General features: G+C 35.1%; 1 protein-coding gene and 1 pseudogene across 4 annotated transcripts in view; one reads left to right on the plus strand and one right to left on the minus strand.

Annotated features, from left to right (window-relative positions):
* Positions 1 to 26,845, plus strand: part of Eml5 (EMAP like 5) — a 175,489-nt gene that overhangs the window by 126,677 nt on the left and 21,967 nt on the right. For 2 of the 4 annotated variants that reach the window (XM_077799818.1, XM_026400979.2), the window contains exons 25-29: positions 2,529 to 2,705; positions 7,309 to 7,510; positions 8,795 to 8,921; positions 21,650 to 21,728; positions 26,204 to 26,333. In XM_077799818.1, the coding sequence (XP_077655944.1) occupies positions 2,529 to 2,705; positions 7,309 to 7,510; positions 8,795 to 8,921; positions 21,650 to 21,728; positions 26,204 to 26,333 (715 nt within the window). Of the gene's footprint in view, positions 1 to 2,528; positions 2,706 to 7,308; positions 7,511 to 8,794; positions 8,922 to 11,707; positions 11,723 to 13,809; positions 13,819 to 21,649; positions 21,729 to 26,203; positions 26,334 to 26,845 lie in introns of all 4 variants that reach the window. The other 2 variants (XM_026400970.2, XM_077799819.1) reach the window with 2 other exon arrangements.
* Positions 23,498 to 25,107, minus strand: LOC113192364 (G-rich sequence factor 1 pseudogene; annotated as a pseudogene).

The following is a 26,845-nucleotide window of genomic DNA, read 5'->3' on the forward strand; positions in this document are numbered from 1 at the left end:
GAGGTACCCACTAGTCACTAGTAAGGGACATACCATCTGATTTGAAGTACTATACATCTGCCACATCTTTGGAACCCATATGCCTATGATGCTTATTAGTAGATTTCTCTTTTAAAAAAAAAATTAAGTGTCTTTACTTTTTTGCCTGACAGTATTGGATTTTTGTTTGTTTTGTTTTGGGGTGTTTTAGGCATGGCCTAGGAAAACATGCTCAGTAAATTTAATATAAAAGTGGCTTTAAAAAGGAAAAATGTATGGGCTGGGGAAATAGCTCAGTTGGTAGAGTTCTTACCTCACATGCACATGGCACCACACTCACACACACACAAATAAATAAATTTAAAAAAGGAAAAAAAAATAAAAAAGATTGTACCAGACAGATCGGGCGCGTTCAGGGTGGTATGGCCGTAGACTTTTTTTTTCTTTCTTACTTTTCTTTTCTTGCTCTTCTCATCCATTCTCCTCTACCCTTCCCCCTCTGGTCCTCACAACCTCAACATATGTGAAACCAAGAACTTTGCATGAAATTGGACTTTAAGAACTGAATCACCAGAATAGTATAATATAGAGGAATTGCATAGGCCCCACCTCACCCCCCCTTATTTTCTCTCTTTCTTTCTTTCCTTGTTATTTTTTCTTCCTCCTCTATCCCACTTTCAACCTCCTAACTTTTACTATTTATACATAGGATAATTTTCTAAATACAGATAAGGAGTTTGAATTTATACATTCTTCCGTAAATTACCCCTATCTATTCATTAGAGTTCTCCAAAGTTGCTAAATTAGATTAATCCTATACCTTCACTCCTTTCCCCTTTAACAATAGCATCCTACCCCTGACTCTGAGTTCTCTATACACCACCAGAAATGGTATGCCTTTTATGAAACTAATGACTATATTCTAAATAATAATTTAAGTCAACATCTGTAGACATAGAGTCTAACTATAAATGTATTAATAATGAAAACTTGCTCATAGATGATGTATTATTGGAAACTGTTAACATTGTTTCTCTCCACAAAAGAGAGATTTTGGAACTATACAAGAGCAATATAGATTTATAGGGGGAAAATATTAACACAACAGTCACACAGAGCTGGAAAGAAACGTGAGCAGCACAATTCACAATAGCTAGACTGTGGAGTCAACCTAGATGCCCTTCAATGGATGAATGGATAAAAAAAATGTGGCATATATACACAATGGAATAATACTCAGCACTAAAAAATAATAAGATCATGGCATTTGCAGGGAAATGGATGGCATGAGAACAGATTGTGCTAAGTGAAGTTAGCCAATCCCAAAAAAACAAATGCCGAATGTCTTCTCTAATATAAGGGGGGTGACTCAAAATGGGGTAAGGAGGAAGAGCAGCGGAAAAAGGTAACCTCTACATAGGGAAGAGGGGTGGGAGGGAAAGGAAGGGAGAAAAGGAATTGCATGGAAGGTGGAAGGAGACCCTCATCTTTATACAAAACACATGTATGAAGATGTGAGAAAAAAAGAATAGTGTTTCCTTAGATTAGGTAGAGAGAAGTGATGGGAGGGGAGGGGAGGGGTTAGGGGGATAGGAAGGATAGTAGAATAAAACAGACATTATTATTAATATATGTGACTGCATGACTAATATGATTCTGCAACCTGTACACTCAGAAAAATGAGAAATTATATCCCATCTGATTCAAATGTATGATATGTTAAGGTACTGTCATGTGTAACTAATTAAAACAAAAAATTAAAATTTAAAAAAAAAAAGATTGTACCAGTTGAAAAACATAATGCATAATAGAAATTTAGACATGAACTGTTATGTTTCTTGATTATTCCTTTTTTTTTTTTTTTGTCCGTAAGGATAAATACAGGAGCACCCTACCACTGAGTTAAATCCCTAGACCTCTATGTGTCTTTATATATTTTACTTTGAGATAGGGTCTCCTTGAGTTGCCCAAGTGGGCCTCAATCTAGTGAACCTTCTGAGTACCTGGAATTACTGCACCACTGTGCCTGGTTGTTCCTCGATTATTCACTATCACTGTATGCTCAGCATCTTGAACACACAGTGAGGGCTGGGGATGAAGCTCAGTTGTAGAGTGTTTACCTAGCATGTGTGAGGCCCTGGGGTTGATACCCAACACAGCAAAAAACAATAAAAAGCCCAATAAAGAACACATATGGGGCTGGAGTTGTGGCTCAGTGGTAGAGTGCTCGCCTACCACTGGGGAACTGGGTTCGATCCTCAGTACCACATAAATGTAAAATACAGATATTGTATCCACCTAAAACTTAAAAATAAATATTTTTTTAAAAAAAGAACACATACTAAATATATAATAAGGACTTCCTGAATAATATTATATTAAATTTTTTCTGCAAGAACTAGTAGACTGTGAGAAGCTTTAAAACCAAGCCAACTAATGATTTGTTTTTCTGTTAATATTTAATTTCACTTGTGACATGTAATAACAAAGATGAATGTTCAGATTTTGGTTGTCAATTTAGATATTACACAGTAATTTTCTCTTTTTAGGTAGAAAAAATTAGTTGGGCATCATGGACAAGTGTGCTTGGTCTATGCTGTGAGGGAATTTGGCCAGTAATTGGAGAAGTCACAGATGTAACTGCCTCTTGCCTCACCAGTGACAGAATGGTCCTAGCTACAGGCGATGATTTGGGATTTGTGAAGTTATTTAAATATCCTGCTAAAGTATGTATTTTTCTTTAACTTTCCTAGTGATCATAATTGTGAAAATGATTAAGATAATGTTCCTTCATAGTATTTCATTGTTGTAATAGGAATAATACATGTGTAAAATGTAATGTTATACCACAAAAGGTTCAGAATTATGTTTCCTATTCTTGGAACCATATTTATTTTTATCTAGAATAAGTATTATAATCTATGATTCTGTGCCTAAAGTTATATATTATATTTTACAGATTTTTTTAGTATTGAATAATGTAAATTTCCTTTTTAAAAACCTATTCCTTTTATTCCCAATATTAAATTAAGCTATTTAACTATTTTCATTATTTATAAATAAATAAACAAAAGGTCCATCAATAACTAAAAAAGAAATTTTAAAAAAGAGAATAATATAAACTATATGTATAGCTTTTAAAGAGACAATGTTTTAACCAAATACTAAATACTAAAACCCCTATAAAATTAAACAACAGTGATTTAATGTGATTAATGATGTTTTATTAAAACCAAACTATACAGATTCTTTGGAGCTCTCTGTGTCTATGTTATGTTATGTGATTGCTCAATTCTTATTTCACTTTCCCATATTCAAACTACTGCAAAATGTTAGGCTTCTGTTTAGCACAAAAGTAAAATGTATGTACCAAAGCCAATAAACGCCTGCCTGCTTACCTTCTCTTCCTCCCTCCCTCTATTGCTTCCTCCCTCTTTCTTACTGGTCATTGAACCCAGGGCACTCTACCCATTGAGCTACACCCCCAGCCCTTTTTATTTTTCATTTTGAAATGGGTCTTGTTCAATTGCCCAGGCTGGGCTTTCTACTTCAGCCTCCTGAGGAGCTGGGATTACAAGTATGCACTACAGTGCCCACTTCAGATGTATTTATTTCTTAATTCCCATAAATTAAGTTATATATTATAATCTAGCACCAACAAGAACATAAACATAAATTTGAAATAATGCATCAAATCATTTTATGATATTCAGTTCATTTTTTAAAATTGTTATTATTATTTTTTATTTATATATAAAAGCAGAATGCATTACAATTCTTATCACATAATATATACCACAATTTTTCATATCTATGGTTGTATACAAAGTATATTCACACCAATTCATTTCTTCATACATGTACTTTGGATAATAATGCTCATCACATTCCACCATCGTTTCTAACCCCATGCCCCCTCCCTACCCCTCCAACTCTTCTGCCCTATCTAGAGTTCGTCTGTTGCTTCCATGCTCCCTCTCCCTACCACACTATGAATCAGCCTCCTTATATCAAAGAAAACATTCAGCATTTGGTTATTTGGTATTGGCTAAATTCATTTAGCATTCATTAACTTCCCGACTCCATCCATTTACCTGCAAATGCCATGATTTTATTCTCTTTTATTGCTGAGTAATATTCCATTGTGTATATATGCCACATTTTTTTAATCCATTCATCTATTGAAGGGCACTTAGTTTCGTTCCATAGTTGAGCTGTTGTAAATTGTGCTGCTACAAACATTGATGTGGCTGTGTCCCTGCAGTATGCTGTTTTTAAGACCTTTGGGTATAGACCGAGGAGAGGGATAGCTGAGTCAAATGGTGGTTCCATTCCCAATATTCCAAGAAATCTCCATACTGCTTTCCATATTGGCTGCACCAATTTGCAGTCCCAACAGCAATGTATGAGTGTACCTTTTTCTCCATATCCTCGCCAACGCTTATTGTTGTTTGTCTTCATAATAGCTGATATTCTGACTGGAGTGATCTATGCTAAGCCCCAGGCCAACATCATTCTAAATGGAGAAAAATTTGAAGACATTCCCTCTAAAAACTGGAACAAGACAGGGATGCCCTCTTTTACCACTTCTATTTAACATAATTATTTTTTTAAGAGAGAGAGAGAGAGAGAGAGAACTTTTAAATTTTTTTTTAGTTTTCGGTGGACACAACATTTTTATTTTATTTTTTTTATGTGGTGCTGAGGATCGAACCCAGCGCCCACATATGCCAGGCGAGAGCGCTACCGCTTGAGCCACATCCCCAGCCCTTAACATAATTCTTGAAACACTGGCCAGAGCAAGTAGACACATGAAAGAAATTAAAGGGCTACACATAGGAAAAGAAGAACTCAAATTAGCACTATTTGCTGATGATATGATTCTATACCTAGAATACCCTAAAAGTTCCACCAGAAAACTTCTAGAACTAGTAAATGAATTCAGCAAAGTAGCAGGATATAAAATCAACGGCATTTCTGTATACCAGTGATAAATCCACAGAAATGGAAACAAGGAAAACCACCCCATTTTCAATAGCCTCAAAAAAATAAAATAAAGGGCTGGGGATGAGGCTCAAGCGGTAGCGCACTCGCTTGGCATGTGTGCGGCCCCGGTTTGATCCTCAGCACCACATACAAACAAAGATGTTGTGTCCGAAAACTAATAAATAAATGAATAAATTCTCTCTCTCTCTCTCTCTCTCTCTCTCTCTCTCTCAAAAAATAAAATAAAATAAAATACTTAGGAATCAACTTAACGAAAGAGGTGAAAGATCTATATAATGAAAATTACAGAAACCTAAAGAAAGAAGTCAAAGAAGACCTTAGGAGATGGAAAGATCGACCTTGCTCTTGGATAGGCAGAATTAATATTATTAAAATGACCATACTTCCAAAAGCACTATACAGTTTTAATACAATTCTGATCAAAATCTCAATGACATTCCTCATAGAAATAGAAAAAGCAATCATGAAATTCATCTGGAAAAATAAGAGACCCAGAATAGCTAAAGCAATCATTAGCAGGAAGAATGAAGCAGGTGGCATCACTATACCAGACCTTAACCTATACTACAGAGCAATAGTAACAAAAATGGTATGGTATTGGCACCAAAACAGACTGGTAGACCAATGGTACAGAATAGAGGACACAGAGAGTAACCCTCAAAATTACATTAATTTATATTAGACAAAGGTGCCAAGAACATGCATTGGAGAAAAGATAGCCTCTTCAACAGATGGTGCTGGGAAAACTGGAAATCCATATGCAACAAAATGAAATTAGACCCCTATCTCTCACCATGCATAAAACTCAACTCAAAATGGATCAAGGACTTAGGAATAAAACCAGGGACCCTGCGTCTAATAGAAGAAAAAGTAGGGCCTAATCTCCATCAAGTGGGATTAGGCCCCAACTTCCTTAATAATTGACTCCTATAGCGCAAAAATTAAAATGAAGAAGCAATAAATGGGATGGACTCAAACTAAAAAGTTTCTTCTCAGCAAAAGAAACAATCTGTGAGGTGAAGAGACAGCGTACATCTTGGGAACAAATCTTTACCCCTCACACATCAGATAGAGCACTAATCTCTAGGGTATATAAAGAATTCAAAAAGTTAAACACCAAAAAAACAAATAACCCAATCAATAAATGGGCCAAGGACATGAACAGACACTTCTCAGAAGATGATGTACAATCAGTCAACAAATACATGAAAAAACATTCATCGAGATATTAGAAATACTCAATTCATTATGATAACACCCATATTATAACACCCATATTATTTTTTGTAGATCAACACTGAAATGAAGACACAGGCTTAAAACTCATAGGAGGGCTGAGGTTCTGGCTTAATGGTAGAGCACTTGCCCAGCATGCGTGAGGCACCACATAAAAATAAATAAATGAAGATATTGTGTTCATTTACAACTAAAAATATTTTAAAAATAAAAACCTCCAGGGAAACTCAGATATTCAAAAACACTACATACACAGAGCCTACTTTAGATACATATATGAGCTAGAACCTTAGTAGATTAAGAACACTCTATTAAATAGACAATTATCAGTCAGAAACTTCATTCCAGCATTCCAAATGATGTAGATCCTTTAGGAATAAGTTTAGGATACTGGTCTACAGATTCCTTCCCTTCTTTACCTCAATGCTAATAAATCTACATAACAATTATTTTAATACATATATTTCTCCATATAATACACAGTATTAACTATATTGTTACTCCATTGAACAGTTGAGGTATTTAAATTTTTCACTGCTATAAGTAAATAATATGATAAGTATTTTTCACATACATAGCATGTTCTTAGCATAGATACCAAAAGGCAGATTAGTGAGACAAAAGTACGAACAGGATCTGTGTATTTATCTTAGTGATAGAATACTTGGCTAGCATGTGCAAGCCCTGGGTTTGATTCTCAGCAGTGCCAAATATATGTATGTATTTTTTAATGCGGAATACCACATTGGTTTCCAAAAAAGTTAATTGTACTAGCAATGTGTGAAACTACTAGTTTCATCCTATCCTCACCAGGTTTGGGAATTGTTACTCTTATTTAATTGGTTAAATATTAAAGTATTTAATTGGTTAAAACATTTTCTCTTTAGCACACTTGTTTTTTTTTATTCTAAGGTATTTCAATATTTTCTTGTGTTTTTATTTATGTTGCATTTAGAATGACTGACTTCAAAACATACATTAAGGAAAATTAAATATAACTAAAAATATAATTAGTTCAGAAATATAACTACAATTTTTCAAATAATGAAACTTCTCAGAAAAAGTTTGCATTTTTATCATCTCTAGGGAAAATTTGGAAAATTTAAGAGGTATGTGGCCCATAGCACACATGTCACAAATGTTCGTTGGACTTATGATGACAGCATGTTGGTGACCCTAGGAGGTGCGGATATGTCTTTAATGGTATGGACAAATGAGATGGAAAGTTATCGAGAAAGAAGGCCTTGTGATAGTGAGGAATCTGATGTAGATTCCGAAGAAGGTGGAGGTATGTCATTTTAAAACATTTTAACAGAAACATATAAAAAATACAGCACTGATTTAAACTATAGAATTTAAAGTAATAATAATACTTTAATAACTGTGGTGTTGGGGCTGGGAATGTGGGTCAAGTGGTAGCATGCCTGCCTAGCTTGCATGAGGCCTGGGTTCAATTCTCAGCACCACATAAAAATAAAATAAAGATATTATATCCACCTAAAAACTAAAAAATGAATATTTAAAAAAATGATTGTGGTATTAGTGTTTTTGGCTAGTTTTACACAAAAATTGGCTTTATAATTCAAGAATAGCAGACTGGCAAGTATTAATACTTTTTATCATCTACAAATGTAAGACAACCATACTTTAAATAAATACTATTAAAATGAATTTTATATATTTGAACTTTATATTTTAAAATATTTTTCTTAATATACTAATAATACTAGCTCATTATATAAAATATATTTTGCAATAAAGAATAAACACAGACTTTATAATTCAACCACTCAAAGTTAATCTCTATAAACATTTGGGGTTTATCCTAAGGTATATGTGCATTTGTATACATAATTTTTTTTAACATGAACTTGTAGCTTTTTTTTTTCTTTTTGGTACTGGGGATTGAACCCAAGGGCACTTCACTTTAACATTAACCTACATCCCCAACCATTTTTATTGATTATTTTGGGGTTTTTTTATACCAGGGATTGAACTCAGGGGCTCTTAACCACTGAGACATCCCCAGACCTTTTTTAAATTTTATTTTGAGATAGGGTGGCACTAAGTTTCTTAGAACCTCAATAAGTTGCTGAGGCTGGCTTTGAACTTGGAATCCTGCTGCCTCAGCCTCCCCAGCAGCTTTATTTATTGAGACAGACTCTGATGAATTACTAAGGATCTTGATAAGTTATAGAGTCTAGCCTCAAATTTGTGATCCTCCTGCCTCAGCCTCCCATGTTGCTGGGATTATAGGTATGCATCATTGCACATGGCCTATAGCTTGCTATTATCTCTTAGTAATACTTAAAAAACATCATTATGTGGCTGGGGATATGGCTAAGTGGTAGAATGCTATGCCTAGCTTGCATGAGGCCCTGGGTTTTATCCCAAGCACTAAAAAATATATTTATATATAAAATATTTTACTACTTAATTTTTGCTGGATGCATATTCCATAATTTGATTATGGCACAATTTACTTGACATTGGACATCATTATATCTAAATTACAAGATCACAATTGATCTCAGTTATCACTTAAAGAATAACTTTTATATTTTGATGGTAGGCTATGATAGTGATGTTACAAGGGAGAATGAAATTACTTATACCGTCAGAGCCTTATCAACAAATATTCGCCCAATGTTTGGAACCAAGCCTCATTTGCAACAGAAAGAACCTTCAGCTGATGAGAGGTAACAATAAAGTTTAAAATTAAATGAAGGAAAAGATACTTGTATTATAATTAAATTTGTTATTTAACTAAATGTGTTTCCTACAAATATTAAATATCATTGATATTCTTGCTTTATTTGGTTGCCAGAACTCTTACAAAATGTTTGTCCTTAAATACTTTTTTAAAATATTTTTTTAGTTGTCAATGGACCTTTATTTTATTTATTGATATGTGGTGCTGAGAATCAAACCCAGTGCCTCACACATGCTAGGCAAGCACTCTGCCACTGAGCCACAACCCCAGCCCCCTTAAATACTTTATGGTGGTAACAGTGTCTTTTCAAGTAGTTTAGAGAATGTTGCCTTATATGTAGAAAATTTATATGATTAAAGTAACCTTACTTGCCAAGTGTGTTAAATATATTTGATGACATTGGGGAAGATAATAAAAATAGAATCCAGTGCCCAGAACCTTGTAGGAAGCATGTGTGCAGAGACATGATTCAGTTTTTAAATGGCCTATCTATCAACATGCCCTTAATTGAGGGTTGACAACATTTCAAAAATTTTTCAAAAAAATGGCAGATTGAAGTATAGCTTGTTTTTAAAGGGAATTATTGATCTTGGTTTAGAATCAGTAAATTAAAAATAAGGATATATACACAGAAGTTTTATTGGAAAAGACCTTTAAAATAATGTCTCTGAGCTAGATGAGCTAGATGAGAGAAACTGTGAACCTAATGGTTTTTAAATCAAAGATGGAAAGCAGTAAAGAGACATATGAGGGCTGGGAATGTAGCCCACTTGTCTAGCACATATGAGGCCCTGGGTTCCGTCCCCAGGAACCACCCCACACACACACACAAAAGGCAATATGGCATGGACTTCAAAAGTGGAGAGGTTTTAAGAAATGATAAAGGAATAGATTATCAGAAACAGAAGTGAGAAATGAAGGAGTGAAAGCTGAGAACATCAGTGACTTCTGAAGAAAGCTGTGACAAGGAAAATATTATTGTAAGAAACTAGTAAGAGTATTTGAGGGAAAAACTAAAAATGAAACCTATGAATTTAATATTCAGGGAAAGGGATAAAGTAAAAGGCATGTGATGTACCTTAATGATGGGGGAGAGGACAACTAGAGATTTTGATGAGCTGACTAATCCCAGCGTCTCAGGAAGTCTAGGTGGAATGTTGAGGCCATGACACCTTCTAAGCTCCTATTCAAGGTACTCAGTTTGCTGTAGGATACCTCAGATAACTGTAAGGGGAGGTCAGGAAATGGTAGAGAGTAATCATTTTGTTATGCATAAAGAGGCAAAGTATAAAAGAATGTGTAGGAATGTTATCATTACAAAATCTAAATACTTGTATAAAATTCTAGATAGAAGCAGCTGGGTAGAAAGAGCATCACACAATGCAAAGGACATGGATTTTGGAGCCAGACAATTGGGCTAACATACTCATTTTTATCATTTACCAGTTGTATAACCTTGAAAAGTCATTCATTCTTTCTGAACCTCAGTTTCCTAAGAGGGAAAATGAGCACTATAATTCCTCACTTATGGATTATTTCAAGGTTGATATGAAATAATATACATCAATAATTAAGATAGTAGGTCTTCATCAATGGCATCCTCACCTTGGAATGAAATACAGAGTAACCTGAGGAGATAGACAGTTAAATACTGAAACACTTTTTTTCTTTTTTTTTTTAATTAAATATTCACAAAGTAATGAGCACTATGCATTTATTTATTAATTAGAGGAATACATATAAATATGTAAATGTGAATGTTCTTAAGTAGAATATTGCAGAAGAATGCTTACTATTACTTAATGAAAACCAAAAATCCCAAGTAATGAGAAGTGAGAAGTGTTTTATAGGGAGGAAGAACTGTAGACATTCTCATAAATCTCTTCCATATGTTCTGTTGATTTTTTTAAAAGAAAAAATTATTAGATAAGTTTGGTATATGACCTAATTTGAATCTGTATGCCATCATTCGTGGTAAAACACTTCAATTTAAATTTCCTTCCTCAGTGCTGAAATGACCCACATTCTGACTAGTGGAAATTATTTTCCTGCTCCTGAAGAATGAGTAACACTGTTGTAACTGTAATCAGCAAAGATTTTTGCAGTTAAATTTTTTACAGATTACTTTTTGAAATTGTTTCACATTTTGTTCTCAATTTTTTTTACAAAGTCAGTTCTGCTAAAGTCTCATAAAAATGATGAGACAGAGATCATTAATGTAATCACAAGAGTAGTTGTTCTTACAAAATGATAGAATCAAAGGGGATTAAAAAGTAAGACATATTTCTTTGGGACAATTTTTAATATATTACTAAGGAGATAATACAGTCTATGTAAATAATTTTCAGTACTTTAAATAAAATCTATTATTGTCATCAAATGTGGAACAAAACATTTTTAAATGATTAAAACAAACACATATCAAATACCTTATCTTCTTTAAAGGAAATTGTTTTGATGACAACTAATAATTTCTCTGGTTGATACTTTTGTAGATTTTTTTTCTCTAAGTAATTTTAATAATTTTGGTTTTTTTTCTTTCATTAAATGTTTTTGTAGCAAATCTTATCTATCTAAAGTAATTCATTTTGGTCAAATTCCCAATATTTTTAATAAAAACATTCAAAATAATGTGACATAAAATTTAGGCATTTTTGTATTTCCTTATGTTTCTATTGATATGTTACTTTTACTATATTTACTAAACTGCTAAAATTATTCCTTATAATTTTCATGTGTTTCCCTTCTTTTTTCCTTTAATTCCTTTCAAAGGCAGGGTATAGTAAGGTAAGTGTTTTATGAAAGAACATTTTTCATTCAAATATTTACTCTTCATTCTATTTTGATCTTTATAGTATTTTCCCTATGAACTAATTAACTACATTTGTCAATAAAAAATTAAAAAATGAAGTAGGACAAATCCAACAAAGGAGTTATATTTTTAGATACAATAAATGGTTGGTATTATGATGAAGGTCTTCATTATGATTATTTGGTTTTACAGTAATGTTCTATATAACTTTACATTTTCCTTAACTTTCAGAGGCTCATAAAAAAAACAGCTATACATATTTATCAGTGAGAGATTATTCAGTTTATAAATCTGTTATCTTCATTTAATAAACATTTACTCTACCCTTTAAAATAGGATAATATAGTATATTTGTATATTTAATAAAATGGCCTGGATAAGACAGACTCAAGGGGTGCTTTTATAGCTACCTTCAGTGAGATGAAAATGTCCTCAGAGAGTTTCTGAAATGGGACATTATAGAAATGAATGGTCAAATTTTAGAAGTAAAAAAAAAAGTAACACTAGAAAAATGTTGGGAGATAAGGATGAAAACAGTAGATTTGAGATCAGATTATACATACACTCAAATAGTAGGCACTCCTGAATATTTGATGGCATGAATTAATTATCTGTGAAATTCTGTGTTTTAAGCAAGTAATGTGCAAAGATGAGTTCAGAGTATGATACACCCTTTAAGGAGGCCCACATAGTCTTATATTATTTTAACAGCAATGAAGTATACAGATCTAGCCTCATACCTACCCTAGCTTCATCAGTATCAATCTCTGCATTGAAGGGGACACTGAGAGTTGACAGTGGTGTAGTAGAAAACACGTGATGAAAGAAAGTTGGGAGGCCACTAAATATGAAGAATAATCTGCGGATCACTTATTTCCCACAAGAAATTAAGTAGAGATATAATTGCTGTCTTACACCCTGTCACAAGCAGGATTCATGCACTTTAGCTGACCATTTGTCATGAGTGCTTATAAAGCCATGTTCTAAATGTGTAAAGAAGACTCCTGATTTCAGAGAGAGGGTAGATGAAATGACTTCCAATTCTGTTACAGTTATTACACTATTAAGGGAAGTTTAAAAAAAATATTTACTAGAAAAATCCCAAATCAGCGTGGTCCTGAGTTATTCATTCTTTTTGTGTGAATTTGCTGACTGGGGAAATCTCTTAGCTCAAAATAAGGGGCTCCTCAGGCAGTTTCTTTCAAAGAAGTTCCAGTGCTACCAGCCCTTTAAGTTGGTTAAGATTTTATTCCCATTTTTTTATATTTATTTTTTAGTAGTAGTTGGATACAATATCTTTATTTTATGTATTTACCCTTTTATGTCGTGCTGAGGACCGAACCCAGGGCCTTTCGTGTGCTTCTAGGCAAGCACTCTTCCACTGAGCCACCATCCCAGCCCTTTATTTCCCATTTTAAGAATAAAAATAAGGGGCTGGGAATGTGGCTCAGTCGGTAGCGCGCTCGCCTGGCGGCCCGGGTTCGATCCTCAGCACCACATACCAACAAAGATGTTGTGTCCGCGGAGAACTAAGACAAAATAAATAAATATTAAAAATTCTCTTTCTCTCTCTCTCCTCTCTCACTCTCTCTTTAAAAAAAAAAAGAATAAAAATAAGCTTAAATGTTTTGTTTGAAAGTCATATTATACAATCTGAATAAGAAAAAAAATAAGAGAGCTGGGGGTTGTGTCTCAGTGGTAAAGCTCTTGCCTCAAACATGTGAGGCACTGGGTTTGATCCTCAGCGCCACATAAAAATAAATAAACAAAATAAGGATATTTTAAAAAAATAAGAATGGCAAGCTTTAAAGTTTATAATATAGAACATGTTGCATTCTATTTTTTCACCTTTCTTCTGATTTCCCTGCCATTAATGTCATAACTGAATCATTTCTTTTTATGCAGTAATAAAATTGAAGCAACAGGCCTTTCATATAATCAGAAGAGTTTATCTTCATTAAATTGATAAAAAAAAAAACTTTACTACTTTATGTATGAGTGTTTTAAATTCAAATTTGTGTTGTAATCTTTCTCTTTTTTTTTTTAATCTGCTGCTGAAAAGAGGTTCCAGGTAATCTTCTCTTTGTCATACTCACAAGGCCTGATTTTATGTTTTTATCATCTTTTATATGTAGCATTAATGAGCTCAGGTTCTTGGTGTTCTTTACCTCTATTCATAGTTTTCCACATTTTTCCCCTTTGGAACTAATATCCCTGAAATGAATAGAATCTTTTGAGGGGCAGAGCAGGTACAGGGATTGAACTTTGGGGCACTCTACCACTGAGCCATATCCCCAGCCCTATTGTATTTTATTTAGAGACAGGGTCTCACTGAGTTGCTTAGTGCCTCACTTTAATGAGGCTGGCTTTGAATTCTCAATCTTTCTGCCTCAGCCTCCTAAGCTACTGGGATTACAGGCATGCAACACCACACCCAGCTTAGAATCTTAATTATTGGATTTACACTATATCAGTAACTACTAAAACTTGATCCATTCGACTCATATAATTTTACAAGTGGTTTACAGTATTACATGCTAATGTAATAAGCATTAAAATATTCTTAATTGTTATGAAGGGTTGCATAGATTAATTATCTGTTTATTGTTTGAATTAACAACTAAAGCTGTAATACTAACATTGAATAAAGTTCACCAACAGAATTGACTTAGAAGAAAAAACCAAAGTTCCTATCTACTAGATCCTAATAGAAGTAGTTTTAAATGTTTTATTTTATGAAGGTTTGAAGCCAAAATTTCTGTGATAACTTGTAAAGTTGTTTATATATTCCTTATAAGGGCATTTACTTTTTATGATACCAATTAGTTATGCTTATATATTCTGCATGCTGTTTCACTTTACATATGAAAATCTCCATTTGTTTGATATTATGTGTAAAATATAACACTTCACTTTCTTTTTTTAATTGTGTAACTTGACAATTTTGAAATGCAAATATATTTGAAAATATTTTATTTTAGGAGACTTATTTATAAATTTTGGAATTTTTTTCCATAAGAAAGTCAATTTGTATTATTTTCTGATTTGGTTGTTAACAATTTGATATTTTTTTTAATTTGATGTACTGGGAATTGAATTTATGTGTGCCAGGCAAGAGCACTCTGAGCTACATCCTAGCCCTTTTTATGTTTTGAGATAGGGTTTTGCTAAGTTGCCCAGGCTGGCCTTAAACTTGCTATCCTCCTGCCTCAGGCTCCCAAGTAACTGGGATTTTAGGCATTGGCCATCATGTTCAGCTACAAATTGAATATTAAAATTTGGAGAGGGTTTCATGCATCATTGATTTAGATGCAGTATTCAGCTTATTAAGTATTTGAATAATTGGACCAACTTGAAGATGGTTATGCAAATTATTTTGTAGCACTGGCTACATGGTAAAAGATGCCTTTAGTAAACCAAGTGGACCAAATGTTAGCTCCCTCTTGTGGCCATGAGGTAGGAATTGGACTCTTCCCCCGCACCCCCGCCATGCTTTTCAGGAGGGAGCCTCATTGGAAATATCATTATATAAAAATGAAATTTTAAAGTAAAACATTAGTTATCAAAAATAAATATTTGTAAAATGGTCATTTGAGATAACAATAATAAACTAAATAAAAAATTAAAGAGTTTTAGAGAAAGCCTCCACATCTAAATGCTGCAAAATGTAAACTTGACATGCCTGTTAGTACTAGGATATTATAAATAGATTCTGAGCTTTACAGGGGGATAGATTTGAAAGCTACTATGTAGTGAATGTTGATAAATGTTTGGTGAATAGAGAAGAGGTGAGAACAAGCCCAGTGGCCCGCAGAGAGGCAGAGTCGCCGCCCGCCCCTGCAAGGTAGGTGGACCTGTGAACCACCAGCAGAACAGGCCCAGAGGCCCGCCATCATGGTAGACACATCGCCCCGGTTGGGGGAGGGGCAGAGCCGCCGCCCGTGCCTACAAGGTAGGCAGACCGGCAACCGACAGACAGAACAGGCTCAGCGGCCTGCGGAGGGGCAGAGCCACTGCCTGCGCCTGCAAGGTAGGAGGAACTGCGACCACCGACAGAACAGGCCCAGCGGCATGCCGGCGTGGTAGGCACATTGCCCCAATTGGAGGAGGGGCAGAGCTGCCACCCGTGCCTGCGAGGGAGACTTTGCAACTATACAAGAGCAATATAAATATATAGGGGAAAATTCAATAACACAACAGTTTCACCAAGTAGAAAGAAACACAAGCAGTATGAAAAGACAAGGAAAGAAAGGACCACAAGCAGTGCAGGTCAACTCAACTTTAGAAGAGGTAATATCTGCAGCAGATGGAATGTCAGATAAAGAATTCAGGATATACATGCTTCAGATGATCTGGAGTCTCAAGGAAGACATTAGACAGCAAAATCAGACAATGAAAGATCACTTCGACAATGAATTACATAAACAAATCCAAGAAGCAAAAATCAACTATACAGGGAGATAGAGGTTATAAAAAAACAAACAAACAGAAACCCTAGAAATGCAGGAAGCAATAAACCAACTTAAAAACTCAATTGAGAATACTACCAGCAGAGTAGAACACTTAGAAGATAGAACATCAGACAATGAAGACAAAGTATTTCAACTTGAAAAAAACATAGACAGCTCAGCAAGACTGTTAAGAAACCATGAGCAGAACATCCAACAAATATGGGATAACATAAAGAGACCAAACTTAAGAGTCATTGGGATACAGGAAGGTATAGAGGTCCAAACCAAAGGAATGAGCAATCTGTTCAATGAAATAAAACAAGAAAACTTCCCAGACTAGAAGAATGAGACAGAATCCCAAATCCTAGAAGCCTACAGGACACCGAACGTGCAAAATCATAAGAGATCCATACCTAGACACATTATAATGAAGATGCCCAACATACAGAATAAGGAGAGAATTTTAAAAGCTACAAGAGAAAGGAAGCAGATTACATTTAGGGGTAAACCAATCAGGATAACAGCTGATCTTTCAACACAGACTCTGAAAGCTAGAAGATCCTGGAATAACATATTTCAAACACTGAAAGAAAATGGGTTCCAACCAAGAATTGTGTATCCAGCGAAATTAAGCTTCAGGATGGAAGATGAAATTAAAACCTTCCACGATAAACAAAAGTTAAAAGAATATGCAGCTAGAAAACCATCTCTTCAAAACATCCTTGGCAAAACATTACAGGAAGAGAAAATGGAAAATAACAATGAAAACCAACAGTGGGAGGTAGTACAATAAAGGGGGAAAAATAATCAAAGAGGAAAAACAAACCATGTTAAGTAACATAAATAAACAAATATGGCTGGAAGAACAACCCATATCTCAATAATAACCCTAAATGTTAATGGCTTAAACTCATCAATTAAGAGACACAGGCTAGTAGAATGGATCACAAAAAAAGACCCAACAATATGCTGCCTATAGGAGACGCATTTGATAGGAAAAGACATACATAGACTGAAGGTGAAAGGTTGGGAAAAATCATATCACTCATATGGACTTTGGAAACAAGCAGGAGTGTCCATACTCATATCAAATAAAATAGATTTCAAGCCAAAATTAATAAAAATGGATAAAGAGGGACACTACATACTGCTCAAGGGAACCATACACCAACAAGACATAACAATCATAAATATATATGCCCCAAAGAATGGTGCAGCTATGTTCATCAAACTCTTCTCAAGTTCAAGCGTCTAATAGACCACCATACAATAATTATGGGAGACTTCAACACACCTCTCTCACCACTGGACAGATCTTCCAAACAAAAGTTGAATAAAGAAACTATAGAACTCAATAACACAATTAATAACCTAGACTTAATTGACATATATAGAATATACGACCCAACATCAAGCAGTTACACTTTTTTTCTCAGCAGCACATGGATCCTTCTCAAAAATAGATCATATATTATGTCACAGGGCAACTCTTACAGTATAAAGGAGTAGAGATAATACCATGCATCTTATCTGATCATAATGGAATGAAACTGAAAATCAACGATAAAAGAAGGAAGGAAAAATCATGCATCACTTAGAGAATGAACAATAGGTTACTGAATGATCAATGGGTTATAGAAGACATCAAGGAAGACATTAAAAAATTCTTAGAGATAAATGAAGACACAGATGCAGTTCTAAGAGGAAAATTCATTGCTTGGAGTTCATTCCTTAAAAAAAGAAAAAACCAACAAATAAATGATCTCATAATTCATCTCAAAATCCTAGAAAAAGAAGAGCAAAACAACAGCAAAATAAGTAGAAGGCAAGAAATAATTAAAATCAGAGCTGAAATTAATGAAATCCAAACAAAAGAAACAATTGAAAAAATTGACAAAACTAAAAGTTGGTTCTTTGAAAAAATAAATAAGATCGACAGACCCTTAGACATGCTAAGGAAGAGAAGAAGAGAGAGAACTCAAATTACTAGCATATGGGATGAAAAAGGCAATATCACAACAGACACTTCAGAAATACAGAAGATAATCAGAAATTACTTTGAATCCTTATACTCCAATAAAATAGAAGATAGTGAAGGCATCGATAAATTTCTTAAGTCATATGATCTGTCCAGATTGAGTCAGGAGGATATAGACAACCTAAACAGACCAATAACAATAGAGGAAATAGAAGAAACCATCAAAAGACTACCAACTAAGAAAAGCCCAGGACCGGATGGGTATACAGCAGAGTTTTACAAAACCTTTAAAGAGGAACTAATACCAATACTTTTCAAGCTATTTCAGGAAATAGAAAAAGAAGGAGAATTTCCAAATTCATTCTACGAGGCCAACATCACCCTGATTCCTAAACCAGACAAAGACACTTCAAAGAAAGAAAACTACAGACAAATATCTCTAATGAACCTAGATGCAAAAATCCTCAATAAAATTCTGGCGAATCGGATACATAAACATATCAAAAAATTGTGCACCATGATCAACTATGATTCATCCCTGAGATGTAAGGCTGGTTCAATATACGGAAATCAATAAATGTTATTCACCACATCAATAGACTTAAAGATAAGAACCATATGGTCATCTCAATAGATGCAGAAAAGGCATTCGACAAAGTACAGCATCCCTTTATGTTCAAAACTCTAGAAAAACTAGGGATAACAGGTACTTACCTCAATATTGTAAAAGCAATCTATGCTAAGCCTCTGAATGGAGAAAAATTGAAGGCATTCCCTCTAAAATCTGGAACAAGACAGGGATGCCCTCTATCAGCACTTCTGTTCAACATAGTTCTCGAAACACTGGCCAGAGCAATTAGACGAAAGAAATTAAAGGCATAAAAATAGGAAAAGAAGAACTTAAATTATCACTATTTGCAGATGACATGATTCTATACCTAGCAGACCCAAAAGGGTCTACAAAGAAACTATTAGAGCTAATACATGAATTCAGCAAAGTGGCAGGATATAAAATCAACACGCATAAATCAAAGGCATTCGTGTATATCAGCGACAAATTCTCTGAAATGGAAATGAGAACAACCACTCCATTCACAATATCCTAAAAAAAAATAATAAAATACTTGGGAACCAACCTAACAAAAGAGGTGAAAGACTTATACAATGAAAACTACAGAACCCTAAAGAGAGAAATAGAAGAAGATCTTAGAAGATGGAAAAATATACCCTGTTCATGGATAGGCAGAACTAACATCATCAAAATGGCGATATTACCAAAAGTTCTCTATAGGTTTAATGCAATGCCAATCAAAATCCCAACAGCATTTCTTGTAGAAATAGATAAAGCAATCATGAAATTTATATGGAAAAATAAAAGACCCAGAATAGCAAAAACAACTCTAAGCAGGAAGTGTGAATCAGGTGGTATAGCGATACCAGACTTCAAACTATACTACAGAGCAATAGTAACAAAAACAGCATGGTACTGGTGCCAAAACAGGCGGGTGGACCAATGGTACAGAATAGAAGACACAGAAACCAATCCACAAAACTACAACTATCTTATATTTGATAAAGGAGCTAAAAGCATGCAATGGAGGAAGGATAGCATCTTCAACAAATGGTGCTGGGAAAACTGGAAATCCATATGCAACAAAATTAAACTGAATCCCTTTCCCTCGCCATGCACAAAAGTTAACTCAAAATGGATTAAGGAGCTGATATCAAATCAGAGACTCTGCGTCTGATAGAAGAAAAAGTTGGCTACGATCTACATACTGTGGGGTCGGGCTCCAAATTCCTCAATAGGACACCCATAGCACAAAAGTTAATAACTAGAATCAACAAATGGGACTTACTCAAACTAAAAAGTTTTTTCTCAGCAAAAGAAACAATAAGAGAGGTAAATAGGGAGCCTACATCCTGGGAACAAATCTTTACTCCTCACACTTCAGATAAAGCCCTAATATCCAGAGTATACAAAGAACTCAAAAAATTAAACAATAAGAAAACAAATAACCCAATCAACAAATGGGCCAAGGACCTGAACAGACACTTCTCAGAGGAGGACATACAATCAATCAACAAGTACATGAAAAAATGCTCACCATCTCTAGCAGTCAGAGAAATGCAAATCAAAACCACTCTAAGATACCATCTCACTCCAGTAAGATTGGCAGCCATTCTGAAGTCAAACAACAACAAGTGCTGGCGAGGATGTGGGGAAAAGGGTACACTTGTACATTGCTGGTGGAACTGCAAATTGGTGCAGCCAATTTGGAAAGCAGTATGGAGATTTCTTGGAAAGCTGGGAATGGAACCACCATTTGACCCAGCTATTCCCCTTCTCGGTCTATTCCCTAAAGACCTAAAAAGAGCATGCTACAGGGACACTGCTACATCAATGTTCATAGCAGCACAATTCACAATAGCAAGACTGTGGAACCAACCTAGATGCCCTTCAACAGACGAATGGATAAAAAAAAATGTGGCATTTATACACAATGGAGTATTACTCTGCATTAAAAAATGACAAAATCATAGAATTTGCAGGGAAATGGATGGCATTAGAGCAGATTATGCTAAGTGAAGCTAGCCAATCCCTAAAAAACAAATGCCAAATGTTTTCTTTGATATAAGGAGAGTAACTAAGAACAGAGTTGGGAGGAAGAGCATGAGAAGAAGATTAACATTAAACAGGGACGAGAGGTGGGAGGGAAAAGGAGAGAGAAGGCTCAAGCGGTAGCGCATGGGTGCGGCCCGGGTTCGATCCTCAGCACCACATACAAAGAAAGATGTTGTGTCTGCCGAGAACTAAAAAAAAATAAATAAATATTAAATATATATAGATAGATAGATAGATAGATAGATAGATAAATGAATACATATGTATATATAAATATATTTCAAGAGATTGAGGCAGGAGAATTGCAAATTCAAGGTTAGCCTCAGCATGCTAGTGATATCCTTCCTCAAGAAGAAAAAAAAAAGTGGGCAGTGGGTGCTAGGTATGTAACTCAGTGGTAAAGCACCTCTGAGTTCAACCCCTAGTACTATAAAAAGAAAAAAAAAAAATATATATATATATATATATAATATTGTGCACCTGTCATGTGAAGGTATTAGGTGCTTTAGAGCAATACTTTAGACTTTGTTGATAATGCACCCATCAAGAAAGATTTGTATATATCAAGCTAACATTTTTACATTTGTTTATAAACAAACTGCTCTTGTGTTAGTATATTATTTACATTATGAAACATACACCAAGAAATTAAAATGAACGAAATTTCTAATTATTTTCTTTCCCCCTTACTGAATTAGAAGGTATCAGGATCTAGAGAGTGCAGTCTAACAGAACACAGACCCACTTCCCTTTTGGCAAGTTGTAGTCTCTCTGGAGGGCAAGTGTGGAGACCCAGTGAAAGCCCCAAGTGATCTATGCCTTTCCTCCTTCCATCTCTCTGTTTCAGGCCCCCAGTGAGCAGGGCCCCTCCACAGCCAGAGAAACTTCAGACAAATAATGTTGGCAAGAAGAAAAGACCCATAGAGGTAAGGAAAACCCACTCCTTAATGTTATTAAAATGTATCCAAAGTTTCTTTTTATAAAACACCCAAGTCTTTTTTTTTTTTGTCCTGTGAATGAATAAGACTTTTATTCTGTTATGTGGATCTCCTCCTCTCCTAATAACTACATTTGCCTTATCAATCAATCAAATTATGAACAAAAACTAATAAGTAGAATATAAGAATTCATATGGTGACTTCCCAAAAATGAACCTGTTTTGTACTGAGAACTCAGTTTTTAGTGAAGCAAGAAGAATATTCCTTCAAGTTTACCCATCACACAGTATTTTAATGCTCTTGCTCTCATTCTTTTCCCAAAAAAAAGTGCAAATGAAACTCATTAGCTGAAGACAAAGTACAAATGAATGAATTCCTCACTAAACCCAATCCCAATAGACTCTACAGGTGTTTTCTAAAGAAAATTAGATACCAATTATGAATGGGATTGTTCAGACCCTGAACAAATGACATAAGTACGGACACCAGTTCTCACAACTTGGCACATTCAACCACATATGAAAACATTTCCATCTGAGTAGTACATCTGTTAGATTAAGTCATGTACTTACAGGAGAATTTTTTAAAATACAACTGAAAATTAATCATTTCTTCTTACATTAATATACCAGGAATTGCTGTAATAAAATATATAAGCAACTGACTCACATACTCCAATAATAAATACTCTTAGGTAATCTTCAGCCTAAAGCAAGCCTCCATTTATTGACTGCTTACAGTACAGTGATTTTTATATCTTAGCTGGTAATCAAAGATGGTTATATATTAAGTGAGAGAAAACATCATCTCTCTTCCAGATATCACCTCTCTGAAATCTGGGAAAATTCAATTTTAAGAACTATAACTGCATCTCCTGGTGGCAGCTGTCACCCTGAGAACAGGAACAAGGCAAAGAAAGTATACAGAACTTTGATTCTCCTACACAGGTGCACATAAAGTTAGTTTATTAATGACTACATTTTGAAGCCAGCCATTTTGTCCAATATTTAAATAACAAGCTGTTAATATTAAAGCAGAAGGTACTGCCACAATGTGGCAGAAGTAGCTTTATCCATAAACCCTTCACACAATTATACATTAAATGCTATTTTTATTTAAAGCAAGGCACCCCTACTTGTTCTAAAATATGGGATGTGCTACTGCACTGAAAAGCAAATGAGGAGACAGATTTTTTTTTTCCTGTCTAGAGTTGGTTTAAATCAAGTGAAGCCATTAATGTCCTTATAAGTCTGGACTATTGTGACATATCACTTTACAGTTTCAAGACTAACAAACACCTTTAAAGTTTACCCAAAACCAAAAAAAGGGGGGGGGATCAACTTTTAAGTTGAGGCTAGACTTCCCCCTAAACAGACAGGCACCAATGTTAAATGCCTTTAACTACAAGGTTTAGAAAGGCAAAACATTTCTAAAGACATAAAACTGCCAACTTGTCATTTATACTCACTAACCTGTGGTATTTATTTATTTTAATCACTACCCCTATCTAAATAATCAAATATAGCTAAAATTAAAACTGTCTGCCACCCCATAGTGGTTTAAAGGTCTGAAACCTTTCCTTGCTTTGGTGAGTGTTTGGTTACAATAAAACATTATTTCATCCATAAGAAGCTTTACATCAGAGGTCTCAATTCATAGGCAAAATCAAAACTTTGAACAGATTATTTTTTAAATGAGAAAAAGATTTTTTAAAGATAGTACTGAATAAAAATATGTAGTCTCTACAATGGGTAACATATCCTCTATAAAAACAAACTGCTTAATTATATAAAATAAAGAATTAATCAGATTTTCTTAATCAGATCCTGAACAGTTTAAACAAAAATTTAAGATTTGTGGTTTATTTCATAATACCAAATTGAATCTTTCTCCTTCTCAATAGTTCACTATGAATTTTTCTTAGAAGCATTAACCCCAAACCCAAAATCCTTTCTCTAGCAGTTTCTGCCAATAAACAGGAGTTTTATAGCCCATGTCCAAAAAAGATGTGCAGATGAAATGCTTCTTGCTTCATCCTTACTATCTGGAGTCCCTGGAAGTCTTATTTTCCTTTTGGACATGAATTCAGGAACAGTTCAATATATACCTACGCTGAACAGGGACCTATCCTTGAGCATAGCTGCAACAGCATCCTCATGGGTATCGAAGTGCACATCAGCTTCTCCAGTAGCCTTTCCACTGGAAATGTATTCCATGGTGATTCTCACAGGCTTCAGGGGAGCAAAAAAATTTATAATGTCTTGGGCATTAGCTTGAAAAGGTAATCCTCTCATGTGGACAAAATGCAAAGAAGACGTAGTTCCAAAATCAACAGCTTCTGGAAGCTTTTCTGACATCTCCTTAGGCAATTCTATCTCCTTCTCACTTTCAAAACCTGTCATGGGTCGAATGTCTTCATTTACTTCATGTTCTTCAAAGACCATTTCTGGCTCAGTTATATACTTAGCAATAGGAGAAGATGCCATTTTCTTTCCCTTATGAGAGCCAACATGGGTTCGAACTTCATTCCTTCTGCTTGGAAATATCTCTATATACCGGTTACCAATTTCTTCCCTGTGTTTCAACAAGGCTTGGTTGGCCATTTCTGGTTCTTCAAACTGCGCATATGCTTCCCCTGTTTTTCTTCTCCCTCTATAGTCCATTTACAAAAGTAATGTCCACTATATTCAGTCCTGCAAAGAAGTCCTCGATATCTTTCTCATTGCAACTATAAGGAAGTCCTCTTAATCGAACTACACCATCATTCACCACAGGTGACGACTTGACCTGTAGGCTCTTCATTAAGGCATCCACATCTTCATTATTTATCTCATATACTTCCACATATCGCTGACCCATGTACATGCGGTGCTTTTCTAAGGCTTTCTGCACATCCTGCTCTGACTCCATTTCAATTAAGGCGTCACCCCTTCGATTCCCATCTCTATTTAAAAGGAAATGTATTCCATTCTCACTATTGCGGATTCTGCAGTCTGAGAAAAAGTTAAGCACATCTTCCACAGTATATGACCAAGGCAATCCTTGAGCTCCAATGAGATAAACATCATCCACCTCCTCTCCTAACTTGGTTGGGGCCAATTCATACTCAGGGAGTGGTGGAAGGTCCTCCAGGTAGGTAGTTTTGGACTCCTGGCTGTAGCTCCCCGCGGCCGCTAGCGACTGCGGTAGCAGAGGAGCGCGCAGAGCCAGGTAGGAGGCCGCGGCCGCTGAGGTGGCCGCAGGTGGAGGGCCCGCCAGCTTCCCGGCGGGCACAGGCCCGATCTGGAGGTCCCGCGTCTGAGAGGCGGCGGCCGCAGCGGCCCCCGAGTAACAGCAGCAGGCAGCGGCAGCCCAACACCCAAGTCATTAGTTTTCATGAAAATAAGTGTATTGAATAATCATTTTGTTTGATTTTAAGAACTGATTAACTTGCCAAGTGTAGTGGCACATGCCTAGAATCCCAGCTACTCAGGAGTGTCATAAGTTCAAGGCCAGTCTCAGCAAATTAGAGAGACCCTGTCTCAAAATAAAAAATAAAAAGGCCTGGGGATGTGGCTCAGTGGTTGAACACCCCTGGGTTCCATCTCTGCTACCAACAAGCAGAGATTGTTGGTAAATAAATTTCTGTTTCTCTTAATTTTTAAATGAGAACATCCAAACATAAATACATGTGAGTAATCTATTACTTACAGAAGTCGTGTCTTATACTTAGTGTCCTGAATTCATAAGTTGAAGATAAAATATTTACACCACTCCAGGAACCTTTACCCCATGTGATATAGTCACTATATAGGATTCATGAAGTCTGTTCCTCCTTCTGTCCCTCCTTCCATCAAAGAAACCTTCAGCACTAGCTGAGGAAAAAGAAAGGTCCTCCCAGACCTTTCATAATCCCAGCAACAGCAGCAAATAAGCAAATTGTGTTAAATGAGCCCTGAGCAAGGTGTAAAGCTATAGGAGAGGGTTTGAAATGAAAAACAGGAATGCTTCTCCCTGCAGCCTTCTCTGCCAGAACTTTCAGCAGGAGTTGTCAGAGACAACTTTGGATTCTTCAGAGTAGCTGACTTTGATATAATTTGTCCTGAGTTATCTATGCTGAGCAAATAATTAACTAACAATGAATACAAATCAAATTCTTCTTTCTGACTAATCATAAAAATTGAAGTATTCTTTCATATGGAATCTTAAATCTGAAATTCTTAGAATTGGATAACCTTGTGATTCCCTTTTCCTTTTTATAACCTTATATAGAAAAAGTATAGACTGTGAAATGTGTTTCATTTGCCCAAAACAGGCTAGAGAAAATATATCTAGCTTAATTTTGTATTTGAACTCTGTAAAACATTAAAAACACGTCTTCCATTTTGACTGAAGATGCTAATGCTATGTACATCACAGAATATTGGTGAACGTTTAGACATGAGGAAGGGAGTAATTGTATAATGGTTTCATTATTGTTATAGGACCTCGTGTTGGAGCTTGTATTTGGTTATCGAGGCAGAGACTGCAGGAATAATGTACATTATTTAAATGATGGTGATGATATAATTTATCACACTGCATCAGTTGGAATTCTGCACAATGTTGCTACAGGTAGGAAACCCTAGTTCTCTATCTCCTTATATACTCTGCTTTTAATTTAAAATCTTTTAACTAGGAGCTTAAATTTCTTTGTTAAACCTATAAATAATAATTGAAAAATATGAGAAATTATCCAGAATAAAAAATATTTCATATTATGGCACTATCTAGTTATACTTTAGTATTAATAGAGTATGATACAGCAGAAAAGTATTTTATAAGGCCAAGTTCTCATAGATTTCTATTAAAAGTAAAGGTTCGCTATACATTAGAATCCTATTTTACAGTGAAATCATTGTGCCTCTAATTTATTTTCCCATAACCTCATCATGAGAATGGGTAGTTTGGATGGTTGTCTTTGACAGTGATTGAAAGTAGCACATTGGATAAGTGACCACTGGGGTGATTAGTGAGGCCTTAGAAAGCCAAGCAAGAAAGCTTTTTGTCTGTGGGTTTACTGATTATTGCTTGTTTGATCCAAGAATGTGAGAAAATATTCCTTGATGTTTATTTAACAGTCTTGT

The sequence above is a fragment of the Urocitellus parryii genome, chromosome 6 (assembly GCF_045843805.1).
Source record: "Urocitellus parryii isolate mUroPar1 chromosome 6, mUroPar1.hap1, whole genome shotgun sequence".
In the NCBI taxonomy this organism is placed as follows: Eukaryota; Metazoa; Chordata; class Mammalia; order Rodentia; family Sciuridae; genus Urocitellus; species Urocitellus parryii.